The 23,687-nt window shown below is 48.6% G+C and overlaps 1 protein-coding gene and 1 non-coding gene across 5 annotated transcripts; one reads left to right on the top strand and one right to left on the bottom strand.

Annotated features, from left to right (window-relative positions):
- Positions 1 to 4,822: 4,822 nt before the first annotated feature.
- On the bottom strand, positions 4,823 to 22,120 carry LACTBL1 (lactamase beta like 1). Of its 4 annotated transcripts, none has more exons than XM_048326604.1 (8): positions 22,025 to 22,120; positions 21,323 to 21,410; positions 17,941 to 18,085; positions 15,535 to 15,644; positions 13,042 to 13,199; positions 11,412 to 11,659; positions 8,210 to 8,315; positions 4,823 to 6,375 (listed from the first exon to the last, which is right to left on the bottom strand). In XM_048326604.1, the coding sequence occupies exons 2-8, from the start codon at positions 21,341 to 21,343 to the stop codon at positions 5,397 to 5,399; spliced, it is 1,767 nt and encodes a 588-aa protein (XP_048182561.1). In that variant the 5' UTR covers positions 21,344 to 21,410; positions 22,025 to 22,120; the 3' UTR covers positions 4,823 to 5,396. The 4 variants fall into 4 exon arrangements, with proteins under 4 accessions (XP_048182561.1, XP_048182562.1, XP_048182563.1 ...); XM_048326605.1 differs by having other exon boundaries at positions 17,941 to 18,082; XM_048326606.1 differs by lacking the exons at positions 21,323 to 21,410; positions 22,025 to 22,120 and adding an exon at positions 20,586 to 20,962.
- TRNAN-GUU lies at positions 12,126 to 12,199 on the top strand. The gene has a single exon. It is a non-coding gene; the product is annotated as a tRNA-Asn (tRNA).
- Positions 22,121 to 23,687: the final 1,567 nt, after the last annotated feature.

Below are 23,687 nucleotides of genomic sequence, written 5' to 3'. Positions count from 1 at the left end.
AGGCTCCACCCAAATTCCTTCCAAGAGTTTTGGAGGAGCAGCAGGACTGTCCTGACGTGTAAGTGCTCTGTCTTGTGATAATCTTTGTGTTTTGGCTTGGGGTGAATGCCCAGAGCTCTCAAAATGCCGTGAAACCAGGAACCTTTGTGTGTGCAACGGGCAGGTCTGGGAGGTCCCCAAGTGTCCATGGTAAATAATGAGACCCTTAATTACAGGTTGCACACACCATCTCAGTGATGCTTCAGCTATGCTGTGTTCCTGAAATTCCTGTCTGCCAAAGGGCCTTGAATCCTGCCCACGGGAGAAAGCAATTTTTTTTTTCTTTCTGTTTTTGTGTCTTTGAGTGTTTCTGGGTGTCCTGGGTTGCAGTGTATTTTATTACCATCCTCATGAGCTGTTGAAACCAGGTGGGGCAGTGTTTCCTTGCCTCTTTCACGTGGACTATCTTCTGTTAATGAGCCCATCAGCGCCTGGCCTCATGACTCATCATCCCATTGTGAGATGCTCCACCCAGAAGGAGGAACCAAGCATTCCATCCCGGATATAATCTGAGATTCCCAACACCACAGACACCCTTTCCACTGGATTCCCTGAGGACAGGAGCACATAGCCACCACTGGACCTTCCGAGGCAGAGCAGCCCCTTCTACAGGATCACCGCTCCGACAGAACCACATCCACCACTTCAGGAGGACTGCAGCCACCATCTTATGGGACTGCTACCACCACCCTGACTAACAGGGTGTCAGGTTGTATCCTGACTCTGTCACTTTAACCCAGTGTTTTCTTCTTTATTTTTCCTTTTCCTTAATTTCTCTATTAAATTGTTATTCTGACTTGGTACCTCCCACTGGTTTGTTTTCAAACTAGTACACTGGGCATGAAACATCTATTTGTTTTTATTTCTTTTTAATAATTTTTTTCAACTTGGTTAGTGCTGGAGGCTGTAATATAACTATATTTTAGCTCTGGCTGCGCAGTAATTCCGCCTGTACCATTAAAACCCTGTGTGCTCATCAGCCATGAGGGGCTGGGCTGGGTGTGCCAGAGCACAGCATGTTGGTGAAAAAGCACTTTTCAGGACGATGGTGTCAATTTAGGGGATAGGCTCCACTTCAAGCTCTGAGAGGAAAGGGATGAAAGGTGAGGGCTCCATGGGCTGGAGAGACCAGAGACAGGGAGCTTGGAGCAGTGAGGGCTGGGGATAAATGGGACACAACAGCAGAAGAGAATGGGAGAAAAGTCATTATAAATGAGGTGTAGCTGCAAGAGAGAGTGGGAGCAAAGCCATCCCTTTATGCAGATATCAGTGTGATCCTCACCTGAGCTGATATCCCTGAAGGCAGAGTCCTTCCAAAGGGGAAGAAGTTATCGTAACTGATGTCATTTTAGAATGGGGCACAACAAGCACCACCCTGTTCTGTTTTGAGCTGTTAATCTGTGAACCTCAGGTCTTCAGGGCAATGGTGATGCAGCAAGTTGAGAACTTGTCCTTACCTGACAGCAGATTCTGGAAGCGTTCCCCTTCCAACTGAAGAGATGCTGGTGACAGCAGGGCCTGGGTCCATCCCAGCTGGCCGGGGGCTGGGGATTTGTAGAGTGTGATTCATCAACTTGTTCCAAATATTCCCTTTAATGTGAGATGAATTCACTCCACTGACTGGAGTAGTTAAAACTCACTGAGAAAGGAGTTCAAAGGGTTCAAAGTTCTGAGATGTAGGTGTTTATATTTTGCCAGATTATTCTCATTGTTAGTGGTCCAGAGTCGTAACTTGTAGAGTAACTACAGTTTCAGGGACACTATTACAATATTATGTGGTTTCATTAGTGCTCCTTAGGGCAGAATTTGGTCTCTTAAACCAATAAAACAAGTTTTGTTCTTGTCTGTTTTTGATGCTGGGAATGTTAATGAAGCATTTTCTATTTGTTTGGTTCCCTGATGAGTAATTCTAAAAACATTTTTAAGCACTCTGTTTCTATATGCTGTTGCAGACACATTGAGTCACTTTTTAAAGCACAGATTCAGTGAAAAGTGAGCAGATGGGCAGATTTTGCATGTTTGTTGTATGGATTATGGAGCCAGTCTCTGACATGGGTGAAATAACAGTGGGATATTTTTAAATTCAGCAAGTATACACAAAAGCTTAAACACTATTCATAGTGATAGCTTAGATTCTGTATAAAAATGGAAAGTTCACAAAGAGCTGTTAAAGCTGGTGTAAAACACCTGCTAATTGAGTCGGGTCACCCCTGGTCACGGAGCTGGTTCTGCTCTTCTCAGGATGCTGTTTAGGCACAAAGTGACAGAAAGAAGTTTGGACTCAGGATTGTGACTGGCTGCTCTCCATGAGTGACTGGACCACCCAGAACTCCACCTTGTCCTGTCTGCCACGCATGGCCTCTCCCAAATCCTCTGTACAGATCTTCCAAGGTCCCCTTTTCCCCCTCTGTGTCAGGGAAGGGTTCACCATCCCAGGGTGAGCTGGGCTTTGGGGAGATAAGCTTTGCTGCAGCTCAGGAAATTAACTTGACTCAGGAGTGGCAAAGAGCACAATTTGCTGTTAATGAGAATGAATTAGAGCCCCCAAAATGTTGGTGAACAGGTGTGAGGGTGACTCACTAGAAAAGACTTGTTGGTGTCTGCATTTCTGACGGAAAACTAAAACATCTCCAACTCTCCATCACACAGATGGAGGTTGTCCAGTCTGGGGTTTCCTCCCAGCCAGCGAGTGACATGGGATATAAATCCTAATTTTTCTTGGAAGCTTTTGAGGGTAAACAATCAATTCTTTTGTGTCAAAGCAAGAAGAACAGCCCCACACTGGCTCGTAGTCCTCACTCAAAAGAACCAGAATTAGAGAACTCCAGGATCTTGCAATGAGACATCCCATCCCATGGTCTTGGCTGTGTCAGGAACGTCACGGCAGTGATATTGTCCCCAGGAAATCAGCACCAAATGTGCCTGCACTCATCCCTCTGGGCATGACCACACAGGACAGGGCATTTCCATAGGTTTTATTGCTGTTGCTATAGCCCAGACTAAATACTTGAGCATATGGGGTTGTGCAAGGTATGGGATGTGATCATCTACAAAGTCCAAGAGGAAACCGACATAGAAGCAACTCTGTAAGGCAAGGTTTGCATGGTTCCATGTGCTGATCAGGGAACTGAAATTATCTGAGAAAAGGCAGGGAATTTCTGGGCTTTCAGTCTCTCTACTCAGAACTGAAGCCAAAGAACAGCCCGCAGAGTGAAAACACTGAGAGAACCAGCAAGAAGGAAGCAGAGAGGGGGTTTTTCTCATCCTCTCTGAGATATGTCCACATCCAAGAATCTGTGTGGACAAGCAGCAGAAGGATGTTGCTCTGCAAGAGCATCCACCTCATACCAGAACATGTACTTGGAAGGGTCTTTGATTGTGCAAGGTTTCTATAACCCCTTGTGCAGTGCCCCTGTCACACTTCCCTCTGGATTTCCATGCTGTGCAGCCTCTGCCATGCCCTGCAGTTTGGGTATTCACTTTAAGGTCAGAACTATCCTGCCCTGCCTTTCTGCTTGCTTTTGTTTCATCTCCAGCCAGGGCTGCAAACACAATATCCCCTAATTTTGAAGAGGCATTGAGGAGCCAGGACTGTGCAGTTGTGATGGTCCTGTCTGCCCTTGTCTCTGACACTGTCCCCATCACAGTGAGGTGGTGTTGGCCATTGGCAGCACAGAGTCATTGATTCACTGAGGCTGGAACAGACCTTCAAGGTCATCAAGTCAAACTGCTCTCCCAGCACTGCCAGGGCCACCACTAGACATGTCCCCAAGTGCCACATTCACACATCTTTTGAACACCTCCAGAGATGATGACTCCACCACTGCCCCATTCCAATGCCTGAACACCCTTTCTGAGAAAAAAATTTCCCAATATCCGACTTAAACTTCCCTTGGTGCAACTTGAGGCCATTACCTCTTGTCCTGTCCCTGTTCCCTGGGAGCAGAGCCTGACCCTCGCCTGGCTGCCCCCTCCTCTCAGGGAGTTGTGCAGAGCCACAAGGTCCCCCCTGAGCCTCCTTTTCTCCAGGCTGAGCCCCTTTCCCAGCTCCCTCAGCCGCTCCTGGTGCTCCAGCCCCTTCCCCAGCTCTGTTCCCTTCTCTGGACATGCTCCAGCCCCTCCATGTCTTTCTTGTTGTGAGGAGCCCAGAACTGCTCCAGGATTCAAGGTGGGGACTCACCAGTGCCCAGCACAGGGAGGCAGTCACTGCCCTGGTCTGTGGTCACACCATGGCTGGGAGAGGCCAGGTGCTATTGGCCTTCTTGGCCACCTGGGCACATCTGGGCTCACTGCCACCAACACCTCCAGGGCCTTTTCCTCCCGGGCAGGTTTCCAGTCACTCTGCCCCACACCTGGAGCACTGCCTGGGGTTGGTGTGACCCATATGCCCTGTCCTGCCTGCCTTGGCAGGGAGTGGGCACAGGAAGGGATAACAACATGTGTCAGTGGCTCTGTAGGTGCAGGGGCACTGTCCCCAAAGTGGTGCTCCCCAGGCTGAGGCACTTTCCCTCAGCATCTGCACTCCCAGCTGCAGAAACACAGTGGGTGTGTTTGCATCCAAAACACACAGAAAGGTTCCCATCCATTCCTGAACTTCCACACCACGCCCACACTTTCCTGGATACTGAGACAGTCACAGAGCTGAGTCCTGCTGGAACATCTCAGCTTATGTTCCTGTGCCCCTGTTCACAGAAGTGAGCTTCGGCTTCTACACTGCTCCAACATCCTTTGAAGGAACACCACTTCTGCAGAAATCTAAGGAGCCAAGACAGAACCACACTGCTCTGCACTTTTAAAGTTTATGACCCAGGAAAGAAACAGACCCTCACATCCCAGGAGTCCCAAGCAGAGCCTGGTGTCAGACTGGTGCCGTTTTTCAGCACATAATGCTTTTGGCAAACCCAGGTAAAGGATCTTGTTTGTGATAGACAGGCTCCTGAAAAGCCCTGGAAAAATCCTTGTACTGATGAAGAGAAATTTTCTGAGAGCCCCAGGGAATTGTCAACCCTTTGATGATAGCAGTTTGTCACCACAGTGGTCATCAAGCAGACAATGTAAGAGTGGACTCTTCAGTGCTTGCTTTTTTTTATGCCCTCCAAACACATCTATCCAGCACATTCCCACCTCTTTTTCCTGCAGGCATCTCCAGGTGCCAGCTGGCCTGTTGTGCACTGCTGGGGGCCAATGACAAGTCATTAAAGTTGTCCTAGAAGCGGGAAGGATTTGTTTGGCAAAAGAGTCATTTGCCACCATCCTTCCCTTTTGAATGGCATCCACAAAGCCTCACGGGCAGGAGAGTCTGGTAAGACACAGATTTGGAGCCAGCTCCCAGGAGCGGTGGGAAGAGCAGGGAATGTTTAGCTGTAGAACACGGGCTTGCGCAGGACACGCACCACGTTGTAGGTGTTCAGGCCCGGGGCGTCAAAGCCAGGGGACAAACCCTTGCGGTCGAAGGGGTAGAAGTTAAAGAGCTGCCCATTCTGGGTCTCCAGCGAGATGGAGGCAGAACCCAGGTGCAGAACACATGGGAACTCCTTGTCAAAAACGACTTGGAAAACACGATCTTCCAGGTGGTGGAGCTTGATTGTCCTATACTTTTCAGGGATCAGCTCTTCCACATGAGGCCCAAACTGCTGCATGACCAGCACCCCACCAATTCCAACTTTGATCTCATAGAAAGTCAGGTTGGAATAGGTGTAGTAGCCAACATAAGGGATTGGGTTTGGAGGAGGAACCAAGCTTTTGTCGGCCTCTCTGAACGCCGTCTCCATGGCAGGGATGAGATACTCATATGTCTGAGTCACAATGTCCCCACCCTGAGGTCTGGGCCCTGCCATCAGCACGATGAAGCTCAGGCGGAGCTTGGGGATGAGAGAGAAGGTTGCTGAATAACCATCGAGGTCCCCGTCTTTCCTGATGACATCGTATCCCAACTGCTCGTTAATCTCCCAGGGTGTGCCCGTCTTGTTAGCAAAGTATTCAACGGAGCACTTGAACAGGGGCGTCAGCATTGTCTTCACCGTGTCGGGCTCGAGCAGCCGGCGGTGGTAGGTGCCCAAGAAGACCATGGCCAGCTTGGCCAGGTCAGCAGCTGTGGAGTACATCTGGCCAGAGGGCCGGTACCAGCCCAGGTCGTAAAGCGGGGCCGGCTGCTGGCTGCCGTAGAAGCCCACGGCCATCTGGGAGCGGATGGGCGCCGTGATGTCGAAGCCGGTGTCCTCCATGCCCAGGCGGTCCAGGATGTTCTCCGAGATCCAGCGCTGGTACTGCCCGTTGGCTGCATGGTCAGCCAGCACATGGGCCATCAGGGAGAAGGCCAGGTTGCTGTAGTGGCATCTGGGAAGGAAGAGCAATATATTGGGATCAGCTGTTCATCAGTGATAAGCAAAACCAGTGGCTGGGTCGCTCTTCTTTAGGGAAAAATTCACATTTTATAGAATGACAGATGAAGGAGAGACAGAGAAAAGCTGCACATAGTTGCCAGGATTTGTTGTTAAATCAAGAAAGAGAAATGTTTTATGGGAACATCAGCAGAGCTGTTTAACCCTGATGTACAGAGAGAGCTGGAGATGGAAAAGAAAAAACCCCTCTGTATTTGCATAACCTGACTTGCTGTTTATAATTGTTCACCATCCATTCTTTCTAAGAGCAGTGTGGAGAGTTCCAGGTGCTCGCCCTAAAGGTCTCAAAATCCCAGGTAAACCTCTTTAACCTCTTTGGGGATTTGCCTTGGGATAATCACTTAGATACCTAAGCTACCTTAAGATGGTAAAAGCACTTAAAGAGCACATAAAAGCCCACAAAGCAGCATCTAGCAACGTGGAGTCATTAAAGAAACCTGAGTGCTCCAGTCTTTAATATCCATCAAGTGATTGAAGTCTTTACACTTGAATGAAGTTTAATGGCATGAAGACATGAAGGGGCATTTTTTTAAAACACATTTTCAAAATTCATTTTATTTTCAACCCTGTTGGTTTTTTTTAATTGTGTGAAGCCACACATCTCATTAAGGCCTATTTAGATCACAAATTTGCACCACTTCAACCTTTTCCAACACATTTGGTTGAATAAAAGCATGATGAGCATATATATTCTTACCCTAAGAATAAATACATTCTGTATGTAAAACCTTGTGTCTGAAATGGAGCTGAATTTCAACACAGAAAAATACGTTAAAACATCTATATCAGTGGATGGGAACTTCCTTTGGGAAGAACGATCTGTTAGCTGGGAAGTATAACAAAGAACAAGGACAGAGACTGAAAACTATCAACGTATCAATTAATAAGACACTGAGAGACTATGAGGGTATGTCCCTATTTATCTTCGTGGGGATCATAAAGATACCAACAGAGATAAGTTTCAATAAAGATATAAAAATACCAGAGAAGATGATGATATTGAAATCTTAAAATGCTTTAAGGAATATCTGTTGTAGCCTCCTACATGATGTGGGACAGAACAACCACAAGTGACCGTGGTAGATCCTTGGCCATCCTGGGTAAATTATTTCAGACCGTAATTAATTCCCAGACAATTCTTAGAAAGTTTTTTCCCAGTTAGTCTGAATCATTTCCCTCATCTGCTGTCCACTGGATCCTGTGGGGAAGTGTCCAAGTCCAGGTTGGACAGGGCTTGGAGCAACCTTGGATAGTGGAAGGTGTCCCTATCCTTGGCAGAGGGGTGGAAAAAGATGATCTTTGATGTCCCTTCCAACCCAAATCAGTCTGGGATTCTATGATTCCATGGTATTTTTGAGTGTTTGCAACCCAGGTAAGAGACTTTTAACAGGCTACAGGAATTGTAACAAGCACTCATAGACCTTTTAGATAATTTAGAGACACACAACTCACCACAGACATGATTTTAACTGAAATCTGTGATGATTTAAACTGTTTAAAGTGCCTTCCCACTTTTGAAAACCTGCATCATTTAAGGCTCATGAAATGAACTATAGCAGTTTGACTTGGCTCATCTGGGCTTAAAAAATTAAACCCAACCCTGACACCTCCAACAGTCACTTTTTTCTGCCTCTGACAGGCATGTGGGGAGATGGCTGAAGCTCCCTTTGGGAATGGCTGCCTTTTAGCCACTGGCCATGGAGGCTGGGAATGAGGCTGAGAGTGGAGAACACATCCAGACCAAAAGCTCCTAAATGAAGGTGTCTGACCTGGTTCCTGGGTCGGCCACCAAGACGTCGTCTTTGAGCAGCGTGAGGGCGTCCTGTGTGTTGCCCTTCCAGAGCAGGCTGGTGGATCGCAGCCTCCTGGGCAGACCTGTGCCGTGGGAAAGGGAGAGAAATAATGGAAATGATGGCTCTGGTGAAGAGAGAACAAAGGCAAGATTCAATGGCAGAGTGGAAGCACCAGTGGTGGACACGAGAACTCTGGAGACACAGCAAGGGCCTGCTCCTGCCGAGCTGCAGGACACAGCATCAAGTAATGGGCTCCTGACTCTGGGTTACACAGGTCCTACCCCAGCATTAACTCTGGGCTGCTGCATCTCCATGAAAATGCCTCGATGAATGATGGAAAATATCCTGGATCTCCAACTGTGGTTTGGAAGAGAGGGGCAGAAGGGGTGTTGGGGAATCCCTGTCTGTATTTCCACGTGACTGCATTCCCTTGACTACAAATGTGTTTAACAGTCCCTTTTAACAGGATTTTATTCTTTACACTTCACCACAGAGGGCCTAAACTTCTCTGGACAACTCCAGGCTTGGCCTAAATTATTTTTATCTTCCCCCTCATCTATATCAACATTTATTTAGGGTTTCAAGATATAGAAAAAACCAAGGTTCTTTCCACTTTTAATTATTCAGGGTTTCTAAATGTAGAAAATAATCAAGTTCTTTTCACTTTTAATTCCTCACTGAACATGGATTCCCTAAAATCTTTTGGTCAGTACTTTTTAAATCACCCCAGCTCCTCTGCACAGGATCGATGGCTTGTCTAGGCCAGAACTTGGACTACTTTTGGAATGGAATCCTTGCTGCTTGCTTTGATGTGGAGGTTTGGGAGGAAATTGGGAAACGCATGTTTTTGACAGAGAAACGACTCACAGTTGTGTGCTCAGTGACCATGTCTTTATCATGGGTTCACTAAGGTTGGGAAGCCCTCCAAGATCATGGAGTCCAACCATTAACCCAGCACTGTCATGTCCACCACTAGTCCATGTCCCCAAGTGTCCACATCCCGTGTTTTTTGAACAGCTCCAGGGATAGTGACTCCACCACTGCCCTGGGCAGCCTGTGCCAATACTTCACAACCCTCCCTGTGAAATTTTTTTCGTAATATCTGATCTAAACCTCTCTTGGTGCAACTTGAGGCCTTTTCCTCTTGTCCTGCGTCCTGGCAAAGCTGAATGAGGCCCCATTCTTTTGTGGCAGCAACACTTGGTTTTCTCAGCTGGCCTGAGCTTGGTGTTTGAGCTGGAGTGAGAGCACTGCTTCTGCCCCTGCTCTGGGGCTATTTGTGCAGCTGTGTGACCAGATAAGAGAAGCACTGACGTCTTCCAGTGGACAGTGGGCTCCTTCATTACGAACTTGCCCCAATGGCAGTGAAGAAAATGTTGGAGCAGTGGGAGAATTCACCAGCTCCATGACAGCAGTGCAGTGTCTCCTTGAGGTTCATTGGAAATGATAAACCAGAGCATAACATAATCCAGAGTCATTGATTTCTACCTCATGGGCTGCTAATTGTTGTGACAAGCACGTTGTTAAGAATTTACAATCGCATCCCATCCTGTCATTCGTGTGGATTTGAAAATCGCAGTCTTGACAAGCTGGAGCTTCCCTCCAGCAATGGGCCTGTCGAGTGCTGAGGAGAAAAACCTTTGGAGTTACTTTTGTAATATGAAATGGAGAGACCAGATAATGAGGATCTATTACAGATCAGTTTCCACTGGAAGAATTCAGATGAAACCCACTTTACAATGTGTCATGCGGTGGCTTTGATCCTGGTGCTAAGCAGAACTTATTCCTTTTTGAGGTTTGACACACAGCAAAGGGAAAGTGGAACCGGAACGTTCCTTTGATTTGTGGTTGGGATTTTGAAACCGTGCATTTCCTTCTCCTGAATTGTTAGGGTCCGAGGGCTGGTGTGGTCCTGCTGGGGTGGTCTGGGAAATTTGGGCCACATTCTAAAATCCAAAAATACATTGGAGCATAAAAGGAGCTGAGCAGGGGCACAAATCCAGCACAGTGATGGAAGCAATGGAAGGGCTGCACAGTACCAGGAATTATGCCATGACCAGGTACCCTTTTGACTTATGCTCCTTACAACATTTCTGAGGTACACTTCACACCTCCCTGGGTGACAGGAGCAGTTAGAGCAGCTTCAGGTGCTCATGTGTCAGAGGGGACCAGGCACAGCTGGTTCCCCTGAAGACGATGTCAGGCTGGATAGAGCCACACCTTGTCTGCAGGGAGAGCATCTGGGCAGGGATGTGGCCGCTGGCCACTTTGGGTTGTTCATCTGCTTCTTTCCAGGTTTCAGTATCATTCAGTTTTGGGGAGCCCTCATTTTCATATTCACTTGCTTCAGCTGATGCTGTACCCCATCCTGAGGTCCTGCAAGTTGCAGACATGCTATTTTGATTTTAGGTCCTAATTTTAGGGCATTTATTCCCATCTGGAATAATGCAAGGGTTACAGAGATTAACCAAAATACCACGTGTGATATCAGCACACTCTTTTTGCCCATTACATTTTATAATTCCTCAGTCAAGTATTAGCAGCTTTGTTTCTGAGAAAGGTTAAAGTTCTTAGTCCTGCGAGTTCCTTCTCCCTTAACATACGAATTCCTCAATTCGGAAGGTAGCAGCAGATTAACACTCCTCTGACAGCAAGTGCCAAGCTATTAATAGCCCAGGAATCCCAGATCAGGAACCACACTGACAGCTAAATTTAGCTCAGCAATCAAGGTCTTTCTATTCAAAGCAAAGAGATTTGACCCTCAACTCTACATCTCAGAAAAATGAGAGCACTCGGGACTGGAGTACAAAACAGTGTTGTGCAATTGGAGCCTGATTTCATGGTACCGAGGAGAAAGGAATCTGTGTTCACCTGAAAGGAATCTGTGGTCACCTGAAAGGAATCTCTGGTCACCTTGCAGGGGAATAAAACCTCCTCATCTCAGCCCCTGTCCTGGCAGGTGTTCTGGACAAGAGTTCCCTTTGAGCACTCCATGAAGTTGCTGACACCCTGCTTCCAAGGGCCCTGCCTGATCCCTGTGAAGGGATGCACGGTGCGGGGTCCAGACTGGGAAGCAGCGTCCCAGCAGCCTTGTTTTATTCCTGGAATATGGTCTGCTCTCTCTGTGGGGTCTTTCCAGGGGCACAGAGGCCCAGGGACACGCAGGGAGCTGCCTCACCTGAGAGCTGACTGGCCATTCTGCGCAGGGTGACCGGGGATGGCTTCAGTGGCATCGAGCCTTTTTCCAAAAAAACCAGCCCGTCTGCTGTGTATCTCTGCTCTGAGTCCTTGAGCCTCCCCAGAGGGTTCTTAATAACAAAGTTCTGGGCATAACGCTCCAATGGGTCATCAAGGGACGTGACTTTTCCTTCCTCCCACATCCTGTACAACATAATGGTGGGGAAGATCTTGGAGACGCTGGCAATTCTGTTGGGGAAGAGACATTTGGAGAAATTTAGCATTAAGAAGCCCATGAATCAAGGGGAAAGAAGGTCAGCACATGAGATCACCGTGGTTTTATGTACGACACCTTTCTTTGTTCCAGAGGGAATGCCTAAAATACAGGTAGGAAGTTTGAATTAATATCCTTAAATCTGAATCTTTATAGACTGCAGCATAACTTCTGTCTGTCCCCAGCAGTGCAGTGGGCTGCAGATCTCTTTCTATTCACTTGGCATTCATAAAATGGCGTAAATTGTAAATTACTGCTTAGTAAATACCATAAAAACTCTCAAGTAGTTTATTGGAATTTTAAAGGTTAAAATCACAGAATCATTTAGGTTGGAAAAGACCTTTAAGATCATCGAGTTGGACCATTTACCCAGCACTGCCAGGCCCACACCAGACTGTCCCTAAATGCCAGATAGCCACAGTTTTTGGGTCTATCCAGGCCGTCCCTGTGGCGCAATCGGTCAGCGCGTTCGGCTGTTAACCGAAAGGTTGGTGGTTCGAGCCCACCCAGGGACGTGGACCTGACTCCTGGCCCATGGCAGGGGGTTGGAACCAGACCTTGAATGTCCCTTCCAACCCAAATCATTCAATGATTCTGGAAGGAAAATAGCAGGAGGTCATTTTACCATTTTACAGATGGGGAAGAACAGATAATCACAGCTGCCGAAACTTTCCAAAATTGTTCATTATGAGGACACAATTTTATAGTCAGAGTGCAGCCCGTGTTTCTTAGATAACACAGTTACAGTTCACTGAAAATTGGTCTTTAGAGGAAGGAAGCATTCCCTTCATCTCTTTTTTTTTTTGTTTTTACCTCACATTAAGAGCTTGATTCTGTCTTAACCTAAAATATAACAGCCAATATGACTTTGACTTCACTGGGACGATGAATAAGCTTGTGGGTCTACTTTATGTGTTCAGTAGATATCCACCCCAAACATCAGTTTTTCCTAAACTGACATTTATTATTATTTTTGTAAATCTGGTAGCACTGTCTCCTCTCTGTTCTCCAAATCTGTGCCATCTCTTGGTCTTCAGGTTTGTGCCCTGGACGTGAAGCCATTCCCATGTAAGGAGCAGTATGTTTCAGGTTCTTTAGGGTCATTGCCATTCCAATTAAAAATATTGTCAGAATTAAATGAAAAAATACATAAATAAATCCAAAGTCTCTCAGTAAGCCACCAGCATGTAATAATCTGGGAACTTGCTGTAGCATTGTCTCACAAAGTTCCAGCAAAAGCCAGCAGAGGTTCCTGCATGGACCAGCAGTTTGTGACGACATCTCTGTTCCCAGATATCAGCTCTCCATAGGGGTATCCGCCCTTTCCTGGCTCTCACACCCGTGCCAGGTGTCTCACCTGTAGATGGTGTATTCGTTGGGCAGCCCTGAGGTGGGGTCGGAGCCGTTCTTCTTCCCGAAGTTGCCCGTCCAGAGCACGGTGTCGTTGTAGATGACAATGGCCGACATGGCTGGCAGGCCGGAGTTGTGCATCTTCTGCCGCAGCATCAGATCCACCTGGGGAAGGAAGGGAGATCATGAGCATCCAAAAGAAGAGTCTTATAATGCTTCCAGTCTGTACCAGGCAGTAGAAGGCCCAGACCATCAGCCCTTGTTACACCCAAGCACTCGAGAGGGATCCTATGAGTGGTGTTTTGGCAAAAAGAAGTATTTTAAATGTTTATCTGTTTCTTAGAATTGCTTCTGTTGAGTTATCCTGTGTCCTTTTTCAGTCTACATGTCCACTGTGTGCTCATGCTTGTAATATTTATGATTAAAACCAAACACCAACACGTAATAATTGTAATTTCTTCTTTTTTAATTTGTATTCTGCACATCTGTTCTTTGCACTGGTATTTTAGGGCCAAAGATGTATGAGAGAAAGACTTTTCAGATATCCCACGACACTCCTCATGCCATGAAACACCCTGGAGCTTGGGCTCCTGTTTAAACCACAACCTGAGGAGCAGCTCTGAGCAACTGAAGGGCTGTGATTGCTCCTGGCTCCCTGCTGTGCCAGGGCTGTGCAGAACCCCTCATCCAGCTGTGCCCCACCCACCTCTGCAAGCAGAATGAATCGATTTTGCCCTTTTGGGACTTTTTCAAAGCTCTGTCCTCATCTTGCACATATCATTTGCATTTTCAGGCACCCATTTTGTTTTGCACACCGTGGTTAAGACATAGGAAATGCCCTTCCAGACCCAGCACTCGAGACAAGAAAAGCCAAACTGAGCCATGTCCTTGGAATCTCTTCACTGGATGGCCAGGGGAAGGGCACTGAGAGCCACAAGTGGAAACATCCAGCTTGTCCAGCCCTTCTGTTGGGGTCCTTTGCCCTCCCTCGCCATGGACCAGTGGCCCATCTGGTACATCTGTAGATGTGTACATCTGGTGCACCAGCACCTCCTGAGAAGGGTCTGGGCTCACAGAGACCATGGAAAAGGACTTTGGACAAGAGCCTGGAGTGGCAGGACAAGAGGGAATGGCTTCCCGCTGCCAGAGAGCAGGATTAGATGGGATATTGGAAAGAAATTCTCCCCTGTGAGGGTGGGGAGGCCCTGGCACAGGGTGCCCAGAGCAGCTGTGGCTGCCCCTGGATCCCTGGCAGTGTCCAAGGCCAGGTTGAACAGGGCTTGGAGCAATCTGGGCTAGTGGAAGGTGTCCCTGCCCATGGCAAGGGATGGGACTGGATGAGCTTTAACATTCTTTTCCAACTCATGTGGCTCTAAGATTCATTCCAACAATCATGATCCTCCTTTTCTCAGAGAGAGTCTGACCTTTAGACCTGCCTGCACCTGCAGGAAGTTGACAGAAATAAGAGATGCTCTTCAAGATTCCAGGGACAGGCAGAAACTTTGTAAAAGTGGATGTGAAGTGATGGGAATTGAAATTCAGCGTGGATAAAGCCATGTGTGTGCAGGGAAACTGCCCAAAGCTGGGCCTGAGCTCTCAGGAAGAAGACCCCAGGGCTGAGGTGGATGTTCCTATGGAAACATTTGCTCAGTGCCTTAAGGCAGAAAAAAAGGCAAATAAAATAGGAGGGATTATTAGAGAAGTAACATAAAATATATTTTTTTCACTGTATGAATCCCTGATGCGCTTGCATGTTGAATATTGTTCACAGTGCTGATTGCCTTCTACTTGTGAGAAGGAGACAAGTGAGAGAGAGAGCAGGTGATAGGGGCCTAAAAATCGGGAATGTCCTGTCAGAGAATGACTGTCCTTATGGTCCAGACAGTCAGGGCAACACTGCAGTATTTCCTTAGAGCACATGGAGCCTGCCAGAAGTTCAGGCAGTGCTAAGATGTCAGATCCACCTCATACTGAGGATATACTGACAGTGAATTGCACCTTCTTTCATCCAACTGCCGGTCTTCTTCCCCTTCCCCTTCCCCTCCACTCCCTTCTCAGGAGTTACGTACATCTTTTTAATTTTTAAACTGAGGCTTGGGGAAAGCCAGCAAAGCAAGAAAATAAGGAATTGGCACTGGCTGATGAATTGGAACCAGGGAGAACCTGAGCCAGGTACTCTTCAGGAGATGAAGGCTGCCACATAATGCACCAGGTGCCAAGAGCCACCATTTCATGCTGGTGGAAACTCTCCAGGCCTTCTGATGGACAAGTGATGATGCTTGTCCCTCCCAGCTCACCCTCTGGGCAAGAGAGCTGCTCACTGACCTGTTCACTGAAGGAGTTTTACACATCCATTTCTAGGTTCACACGTTCTCCCCCTCCTCAGTTCCCCACCTCCTTCCCCAGGGATGTTCAGCGGCAAAATCCACCATCTCCCCTGTACCCCTGGAGAAAAGCAGCCAAGAGCTGTGTGTCCCTCTGGTCCCTCCTCCCCACAGACCTTCTCCAACGCTTCCTTCAGGATGGGGAGGGGGTGGTCCAGTGGGACTGGCTCAGGATAGCGGGGACACATCTGCACAGCTTCTGACCTCGCCTCCATCACAGACGGACCTGGAAAACAGTTTAGGGTGACAGGACTGACAACAGACACGTGGACAAGCTTTAACCTCGCCCAGCAGCCACCACAAACTTTCTTGCTTGCGTTGGCCTAAGGGATGCTTCTGCACAGGGAAGGGACAACCCTGAATTATTTCTGTCTCGTGTGAAACAGCGGCACTGTGCCCTGTTATTGCTTATTCCAACGTGGGATGGACACAGGATGGACACGGGATGGACATGGGATGTACTTCAACTAACTCTGCTGATGCCTTTTCCTGGTCTCAAAATCAAGAGTCAGACATGGTTAGAAGGGGAAAAGGGATTTTACTTTGGTATTTATTTTAAGGATCCTTAGGTGCACACATCCAGGTCGAATGCACTGAGATGCACCCCACAATGCCCACCCCCAAAACATCTGGTATAACATTATAGGTGCTACTAATTAGCACATCTATCAAAGATTCCCCAGTGAGAGGCTCGAGTGAGCCCCCCTCCCCAAGGAACCTTCCCCTGGATGGTTCTGTCTTGGTTTACAGAACGTGTTCTGGAGAGGACCTTGGGGTCTGGGGCACACTGATCCCTAACTATGAAGCTTCTAAAATGTTGAGTCTCCCAGCTGAACAAACAAGTCCGAGAATGTAGGCAAAAAGCACTGAGAATACAGAAGTTGTAAAAAGGTATAACAGGGGTATAAAAGAAAAGGCAAAAAATCATCATGGCATCACTGCAACCTGGGAGAGTAAAGAACTGGGGCTGCAGAAGACTCTGGGGTGCCTGGCAGTGGGTTTAGCCCCCCTGGAAGGGCCTGCCCATGTCTAGAGGAAAGTCTGAGCTGGAGTTCAGGAGAACAGTGAGCAAGAGTCATCCCTTGTGTATCATCACCTCAGAAATGGGGGCAGGAGTGACCTGTGAGTGCCACCTGAAATCCAGCACCAACAACACTTGGTAGGCCCCACACCTACTCTATTAGTTGCCTCCTGAATCAGCTGCATCCTGCATATCCCACAGACAGCTTCAATTTTTGTGGCCAGAAAAGGTCTTTAAACTCAGGGAGAGACAGGAACTCCCTTACTTGGAGGCACTATTTTCCCAGCTGATCCCAAGGTGTTCATACATACAGCTACCCTGTACAGCTGGGAACAAAATGCCATCTTCTTGCTTACCAGGGGAACATGAAGCATCAGGCATGAGGAGGGAAATGGCACTAGGAAGTCATGGAGGTGGACAGAGCCTACAGGCAGCCTGGTACTCTGTGATAAAAACGTGTGGTTTGAAACCTTTTCAGATCTTGGTCTCTGAAATACCTCTGGAACCTTCATCGTAGATTTTATGCCGCCTTTCAGCTACTTAAAGCTCTGATGCATTGACACCGTGGATATTTAATCCTTGCGCATTCAGTGCCTTGAGTGGATTGGTTGAGTTTCCTATAATCAACAGAGGAGGCCACGGAGCTGCTCCAAGGGCGGGAGCCCCTCTTGGAGCCAGGCTGGGAGAGCTGGGAGTGCTCACCTGCACAAGAGAAAGCTCCAGGGAGAGCTCCGAGCCCCTTGCAGGGCCTAAAGGGGCTCCAGGAGAGCTGGAGAGGGGCTGGGGACAAGGCATGGAGGGACAGGACACAGGGAATGGCTTCCCAGTGCCAGAGGGCAGGGCTGGATGGGAGATTGGGAAGGAATTGTTCCCTGGGAGGGTGGGGAGGGGCTGGCACAGGGTGCCCAGAGCAGCTGTGGCTGCCCCTGGATCCCTGGCAGTGCCCAAGGCCAGGCTGGACACTGGGGCTTGGAGTAGCCTGGGCTAGTGGAAGGTGTCCCTGCCCATGGCAGGGGTGGGATGAGATGGGCTTTAAGGCCCCTCCAGCACAAACCATTCTGTGATTCTGTGGTTCCATGAATTCTAATGTGAATTGGCTTAAGCCAATGCAAAGATTTGGGGAATAGGAAAGGGAGCAAACCCTGAAGCTGAAACACACGGTAAGGTATGAAACAAAGCCAGTTCTGAACTGGAGTAACTTTTACAACAGAAAAAACCAAGATAAAGAATCTAAAATAAAATGCCGCCTTAGCAGTTAACCACGGCTCGGCCAGGATTGATGGAGCTTCTCTGGACACCAGCAGAGTGACGTGGTACCTCCATCAACCCAGCCTTCACCTCCTCTGTGGCCTTGAACCAGAAAGGAGGACAAAACTTTATTGCTCTCTGGGAGAATCTGTGTTTGGGGAAGTGCTCTTTGGGGAGAAATGGGAAGAAAGCTTTTCCTAGTCTTCCAAATCCCTGTGCCACACCATGACCAAGGTTAAAACCTACTACTCACTGGGCTCCACCTTGGGGAGGCTGTACTGCCACAGGAAGCAGCTGGTCATGGCCACAGACAGCAGGAAGAGGAAGACGACCAAGACGTGGATCCACTTCACCTCCATGGCAGCGAGTTTGAGGAAGCTCTGGCTGCTGGGTGCCTGCTGGGAATGGAAAAGAAATGGGCTCTGAGAGAGAAAACACCTGTGTGTGTCAGCTGTGAGAGAGGCCCCTGTGCTGGAGAATAAAGCTGCTGCAGGGACAGGACTCACCTGCTCTGGTGGAAGTGTCCCTGCCCATGGCAGGGGTGGAATGGGATGGGCTTTAAGGTCTCTTCGACCCAAACTATTCTGGGATTCTGGGATAATTTCAGTACCATTGCTGCACCAGGGCAGGGCAGACCAGCCCATGTTGGGGTAACTGGAACCAGAAATGCCTTCCTGGCTTTCAATGAGCTCTGTGAGCCATAACTCTCCTCTCCTTGGTGTTTCTTGTGGAACATCAACCACTCCTTTTGCCTTCTCCCCTCCCTGCAGGTGAAGCTCATCATCCCAGCCTGGCAGGAGTCTCAGTTACAGCTCTCACTTCCTCCCTTCTCAACCACCATGACTTATTCCTGGATATCTTTCCAGCCCCTTTTTCCAGAGTCCAGCATCTGTTCATGGCAGCCACCAGCCAGACCATCTGAGCAGATCCAGCTTTTCTAGATGAATGATGGAATTATTCACTCTGTGCTGCCCTTACCCTTCTCTGTTGTGCCTGCAAATCCCATTCTATCACGTACCATCTGTAAGCTTGGCATTTACAGATGCCATGTTTTGGGAAACTGGCTGATATTTGAGTGTGTGCAGCTCTCACAACACTGGAGACCATCCAGGTTGGTGAGAGAACCAGATCAATGTTGAAGAAAAACAAGGAACAGATGACAAATGAGGAGGTGCCTGAGCCTGAGCTGTGCTCCTTCACTGCCTGCAGGAGGTCAGGAGGGTGCTTTTGAAAGTTTGGCAATTAATGTTATAAAACATATGGCCTGCCATTTGCATCCAATATGCTCCACATTCCTAAGCTGTTTCAGGTTGTCTGGACTCACTTGTAGGATAGACAGATTGAAATATTCCCTTTAGATTTCCACACAGCCCTTTCCCCCCCTGCTTTTGAGATATGGGATAGTTCATGCAAAAGCTTCTGCAAATCAACTGAGCCTTGTCACTCACAGCCAGGGAATCTGCAGAGCCTCTCCCAGACTTGCACATGACTCTGTGGATCCAGCTGGGTTTCCCAGCCTTCACTGGAACTCTGGGTTGCAGTTCCACTTTCTGCGTAATAGCAGAAATATATCACAATTTTTCCTGAAGCCCTTCAGCCCGGTCGGGCATTCCTACAGGAATTTCTGAAAGCAGCTTATATCAGGTTCTTCCATAACAATTAAAATTCAAGGATGGCTTTAGACTGGGCAGGTGCCTGCAGATCCACTTGCAGCTGAGCCTGCCCGAGCACTCCAGGTCCATATTCCTGCCTGTGATGTGTTTCTAAATAGGGGAATGCCATCCTGACAGCAATCCCATTTTTGTTTGGCTATACCAACCTCCCGCAGGGCCTTAGCAGGCAGGAGATCCCATCACTCAAAGAGAAGCCTGTGCTGAGATCTCTTTAATCCCCTTATGCTGGCAGGGCTCGGTGTGTGCTCAAGGATGTCACCTGGGGCTGTTTTCCTGCAGCGAGGAGTGGGACAGGGCCCTCTGCCCTGGAGTGGTCATGGCACGACTTTCTTGGATCTAGTCCCATCTTAACAACATTGACTCCTCCACCAATTTTCAGTTCCTCTGACCCTCCTTCTGCCTCTTTCCTTGCTTCACTGAGAAGCCCTGATTTGCGAGTCCTGAAGAACAAGGTGAGAGGACAAGTATTTTCTGGTGTATTCCTCATCTCATGGACTCCACACTCCCTGGGCCACTAACTGAGCACACAAAGATACGAACTTTGAGCTCATCTTTTAGTCCAAACTCATCCTTCAGTCCAAACTCCCCTTTATTTCTTGTGAATCATGAGTGCTCTGAATGGCTCTTTTTCGTTCTCTGCCCTGTGATGCAGTGGGAATGCAAAGAAACCCTGGCAATACTATGGACTAGAGACATGGATCTCTCCTTTATTGATGGGACACCAGACACCTGAAAGTATGAGAAATATTCATCCACCTGAGGAGATGCTCTACCCTCCAAACTACCTTCCATGGAAATACCGCTTTCCCCCTATACTGGGGAGGCTGTCAGGCAAGCAGATGGATAGATCCCTATAAACACTCACACAATTCCCACTCCAGGACCTGTCTGGTCTCACCTTCCTCTGGTTTCCCCTTCACTCTGTGACCATCACTGCTCACAGCACAGACACAGCAAGGCGGGGGAGGGGGATGCTGAGCACTTAAACACATGCAAATGAATGCAAACACATGCAGGAATGAGTGCACACAGCTTCCCATGGGGAGAGCTTAGCAGTAGGATACATTTTTTCCCCCTGAGCTTTGCAAAATTAGGATGGGGAGAGAAACTGGGGATTCCCCGTGGACCACCCAGGTCACTGTCCTGCCCCACCAGGGTCGCTTGGTCAAGGCGCAGCTCAGCACGGATTAGGGAGAGCCAGAAAGACCCCCAGCCCCTCACGTACCATCTCCAGGAGCTGCCTCAGTCCCAAAGGCTGTTGTCCCTCCTCCAGGCGTGTGGGCACCTCAACAGCCCCATCCTGGCCGGCCTCAGCCCTGGGCAGGGGGGAGCAGGAGCCCTTGGCATCTTCCAAAGGCAGCTCCGTGTCACGGGCAGGTGCTGCTCTGTCACCGGCTGGAGCGGCCGGGTTTATCTCCCCAAAAGTCCTTCTCCAGCTTTATCTCCCCAGGAGTCCTGCTCTGGGTTTCCCCATCCATTTGGCCCACCCAGGCCCTCCACAGAGTGCTGCTGATCTCCCCCAGGAAAGGAGCTTAGAGTGACAGGGACAGGATGGCATTTGCACAGGAAAGTGCCTGAGAGATTGGATGTTAATTCTTCCTAAAGCTTCTGTGCCATGTGTGTGAATCACAGCTGAAACCAGTAGGGCTTCACCATCTATTTATAGCAGCTTCATCTCCTCCTGACATCTGAACAGGAGGCGATTAAGCAGGAGAGGGCCAGTCCCTGAGTGCCTCCAGCCAGCCCCGGGAGCTACTCGAGGGGAGGGGATGTGGGGAGATAAGCTGGGAGCTCAGGCACTCTCTGGGCTTAATCCTGAACAGCCTCCTGGAGTTCCCTCCCAGTGACAGACAAGGGAGTCATTCCCAGCTCCCAGGCTCACAGGACAGAGGTGGAGCTGGGATTTCTTCCCCCTTATCTGCCGCGCACTCTGAAGTGGGAGGTGAAGGAGAGGATCCTTACCCGCAGCTGTAACCCCTCCATGGCTGCTCAGGTGGCTCTTCTCATCCCCTGAGCTGCTGGTCCCCACAAATAAAGGGCTCATGAACCCCTGTGATGAAGAGGAACAAGCAGTTGGTGCAGGCAAAAAGCAGAGAGCAAGGAGGTAACAAAAGCCCGAGTAACGAAGCCCAGCTCAGGTAAGCAGAGCAGCAGGGAGAGACTGGCTTTGGAGATGGGAGTTGGAATGAGGAGATCTTTAAGGTCCTTTCCAACCCAAACTATTCCATGAGATAAAGCACAGTAATCACTCAAGGTAAGTCCTCAGCAACACCTTCCCTCTCTCTGCCTCTGGTCTGGCAGCATCTTGGGTTCACCCCCAAGCTCTGGGACTTCCCATTTCCCTTGACCATCCTCACCTCATCTCCAAACACAAGAAATTGGAGCTTTGAGACCTTCAAGGCTGGCACATTTTCACTGTGGCTCCTCCAAAGGGTCCTTCCAGCCCCCTGCAAGCCTCCTTTGCCTTGTTCCCTCTACACAGCCAACAACACACCCTTAGCCTTGGGAATCACAGCCACAGCCAAGGGACTGCGTGACAGGATCGGAAGTGCCAAGATAATGCCACCACCACCATCTTTCCCAGAAAATCTCCCATAAAATCTCCCTCATTCCTCTACCTGGCAGAGGCGATTCAATCCCCAACCCCTCAAAAAGAGCTCTTACCAGCCTTGCTGCTACCTCCGGCTTCCAGCTGAGGAATTTGGGGCTGTCCTGCAGCTGCAGATGTTAAGAGCTTCTGAAGCACTAATCCAGCTGCCAGCCTCTCTGAGCATGGATTAACGGGTCAGGCCTCACTCCTCCACAAGCAGCACAGCATCTGTCCAGGGATGCAGCCAGAGGGAGGATTGCTGGTGATTTCCTGGCTCCAGCAGTACTGCAGAGTGGAAAATGGGGAGCTGGGGTGTGAGTATCCGTAACATGCTGTGAGCTGGACATGCTGATAATGAACGGATGTAATGTAATATAATATAATATAATATAATATAATATAATATATAAAGTACATCCTGAATGCTCTCCCAAAGAGGAGGCCATGGTTATGCACCCAGTCACGTTCCAGATCCAGGGGGGTTATGCAATTCAGGGCACCGGCCATCCAATTCCTTCTTCAGATCTTCACAGGTAGTGAGGCCATGAAGATTTTTTTTGCCTTTTCTTTTATACCTTTCTATAACTTCTGTATTCTCAGTGCTTTTTGCCTACATTCTTGGACTTGTTTGTTCAGCTGGGAGACTCAACGTTTTAGAAGCTTCGTAGTTAGGGATCAGTGTGCCCCAGACCCCAAGGTCCTCTCCAGAACACATTCTGTAAACTAAGATAGAACCATCCAGGGGAAGGTTCCATGGGGAGGGGGGGCTCACTCGAGCCTCTCACTGGGGAATCTTTGATAGATATGCTAATTAGTAGCACCTATAATGTTATACCAGATCTTTTGGGGGTGGGCATTGTGGGGTGCATCTCAGTGCAGATGACCTGGACATGTGCACCTAAGGATCCTTAAAATAAATACCAAAGTAAAATCCCTTTTTCCCTTCTAACCATGTCTGACTCTTGATTTTAAGACCAGGAAAAGGCATTAGTAGGGGCATTCTCCCCAGTACCACCCCTTCATTCCAGTACCTCCAGTAGCAGTCCAGAATCTGACAGTGCCCAAAATATCCAGTGGAGCCTGTGCAGCCCCGTGTCTGTGCCCCAGAGCTGTGCCCAACTTTTGGTGAATATGGCTGCTGATGACGTCCTCGCTAATTACAGTAGATCAGGCTCCTCATGGTTTTGTCACTCCCCATTTCTGGGAACTCTGATTTCCTCCTGTCCCTGCTACCAGCGTTCTTTATGGTGGTCTCATGCCCAGTTATCCCACACATACCAACAATCCCTCTGTCCTGGGAACCAAGTTGATGCCTCAGAAAGGTGAGTTTGTGCTGTCAAAGGTCCCCTGTGGTGGCAACTGCTCTGCTGGAGCTCTATCTCTGGTTATAAAATGTCTGGGTGCTTTTTTGATACACCTGCTGTGCCAAAGATTCTTTCACAGTTTTGTAGTACTGCAGTCAAAGGTGTCCCTTTCCCAGTGCTGGGTCTATTTTCCCATCATTTTCAGGAACTAAGAGGGATTTAAATCCTATTCTATGTGTGCTTTATGCAGCAGGAGCGGGGTTCAAACCCTCCCTGACAGAGAAACTCACTCCAGTATTTTCACCAAATCTGATGGAATTTTAACACTCATCCTTTGGCGCCTCGGTCCTGGTTCTGACCAGGACAGGGTTAATTTTTGCACTGGCTGGGAAGAGGCATGGCCAGGACCTGGAGGTTGTTCTGTGCCACCTCA

The sequence above is a fragment of the Corvus hawaiiensis genome, chromosome 22, assembly GCF_020740725.1.
Source record: "Corvus hawaiiensis isolate bCorHaw1 chromosome 22, bCorHaw1.pri.cur, whole genome shotgun sequence".
Classification (NCBI taxonomy): domain Eukaryota; kingdom Metazoa; phylum Chordata; class Aves; order Passeriformes; family Corvidae; genus Corvus; species Corvus hawaiiensis.
Note: the sequence above shows the minus strand (reverse complement) of the source record. Positions and strands in the feature narration are given on the sequence as shown.

Bases quoted from the DNA above. Each gene is read 5' to 3' on its own strand.
- LACTBL1 (XM_048326604.1), bottom strand. From the start codon at position 21,343: ATGGAGGGGTTACAGCTGCGG. The intron at 18,086-21,322 runs GTAAGGATCCTC...TTCCATTCCCAG, and splicing joins TGGAGGGGTTACAGCTGCGG to CAGGCACCCAGCAGCCAGAG. The intron at 8,316-11,411 runs GTGAGGCAGCTC...CCCACGGCACAG, and splicing joins AATGGCCAGTCAGCTCTCAG to GTCTGCCCAGGAGGCTGCGA.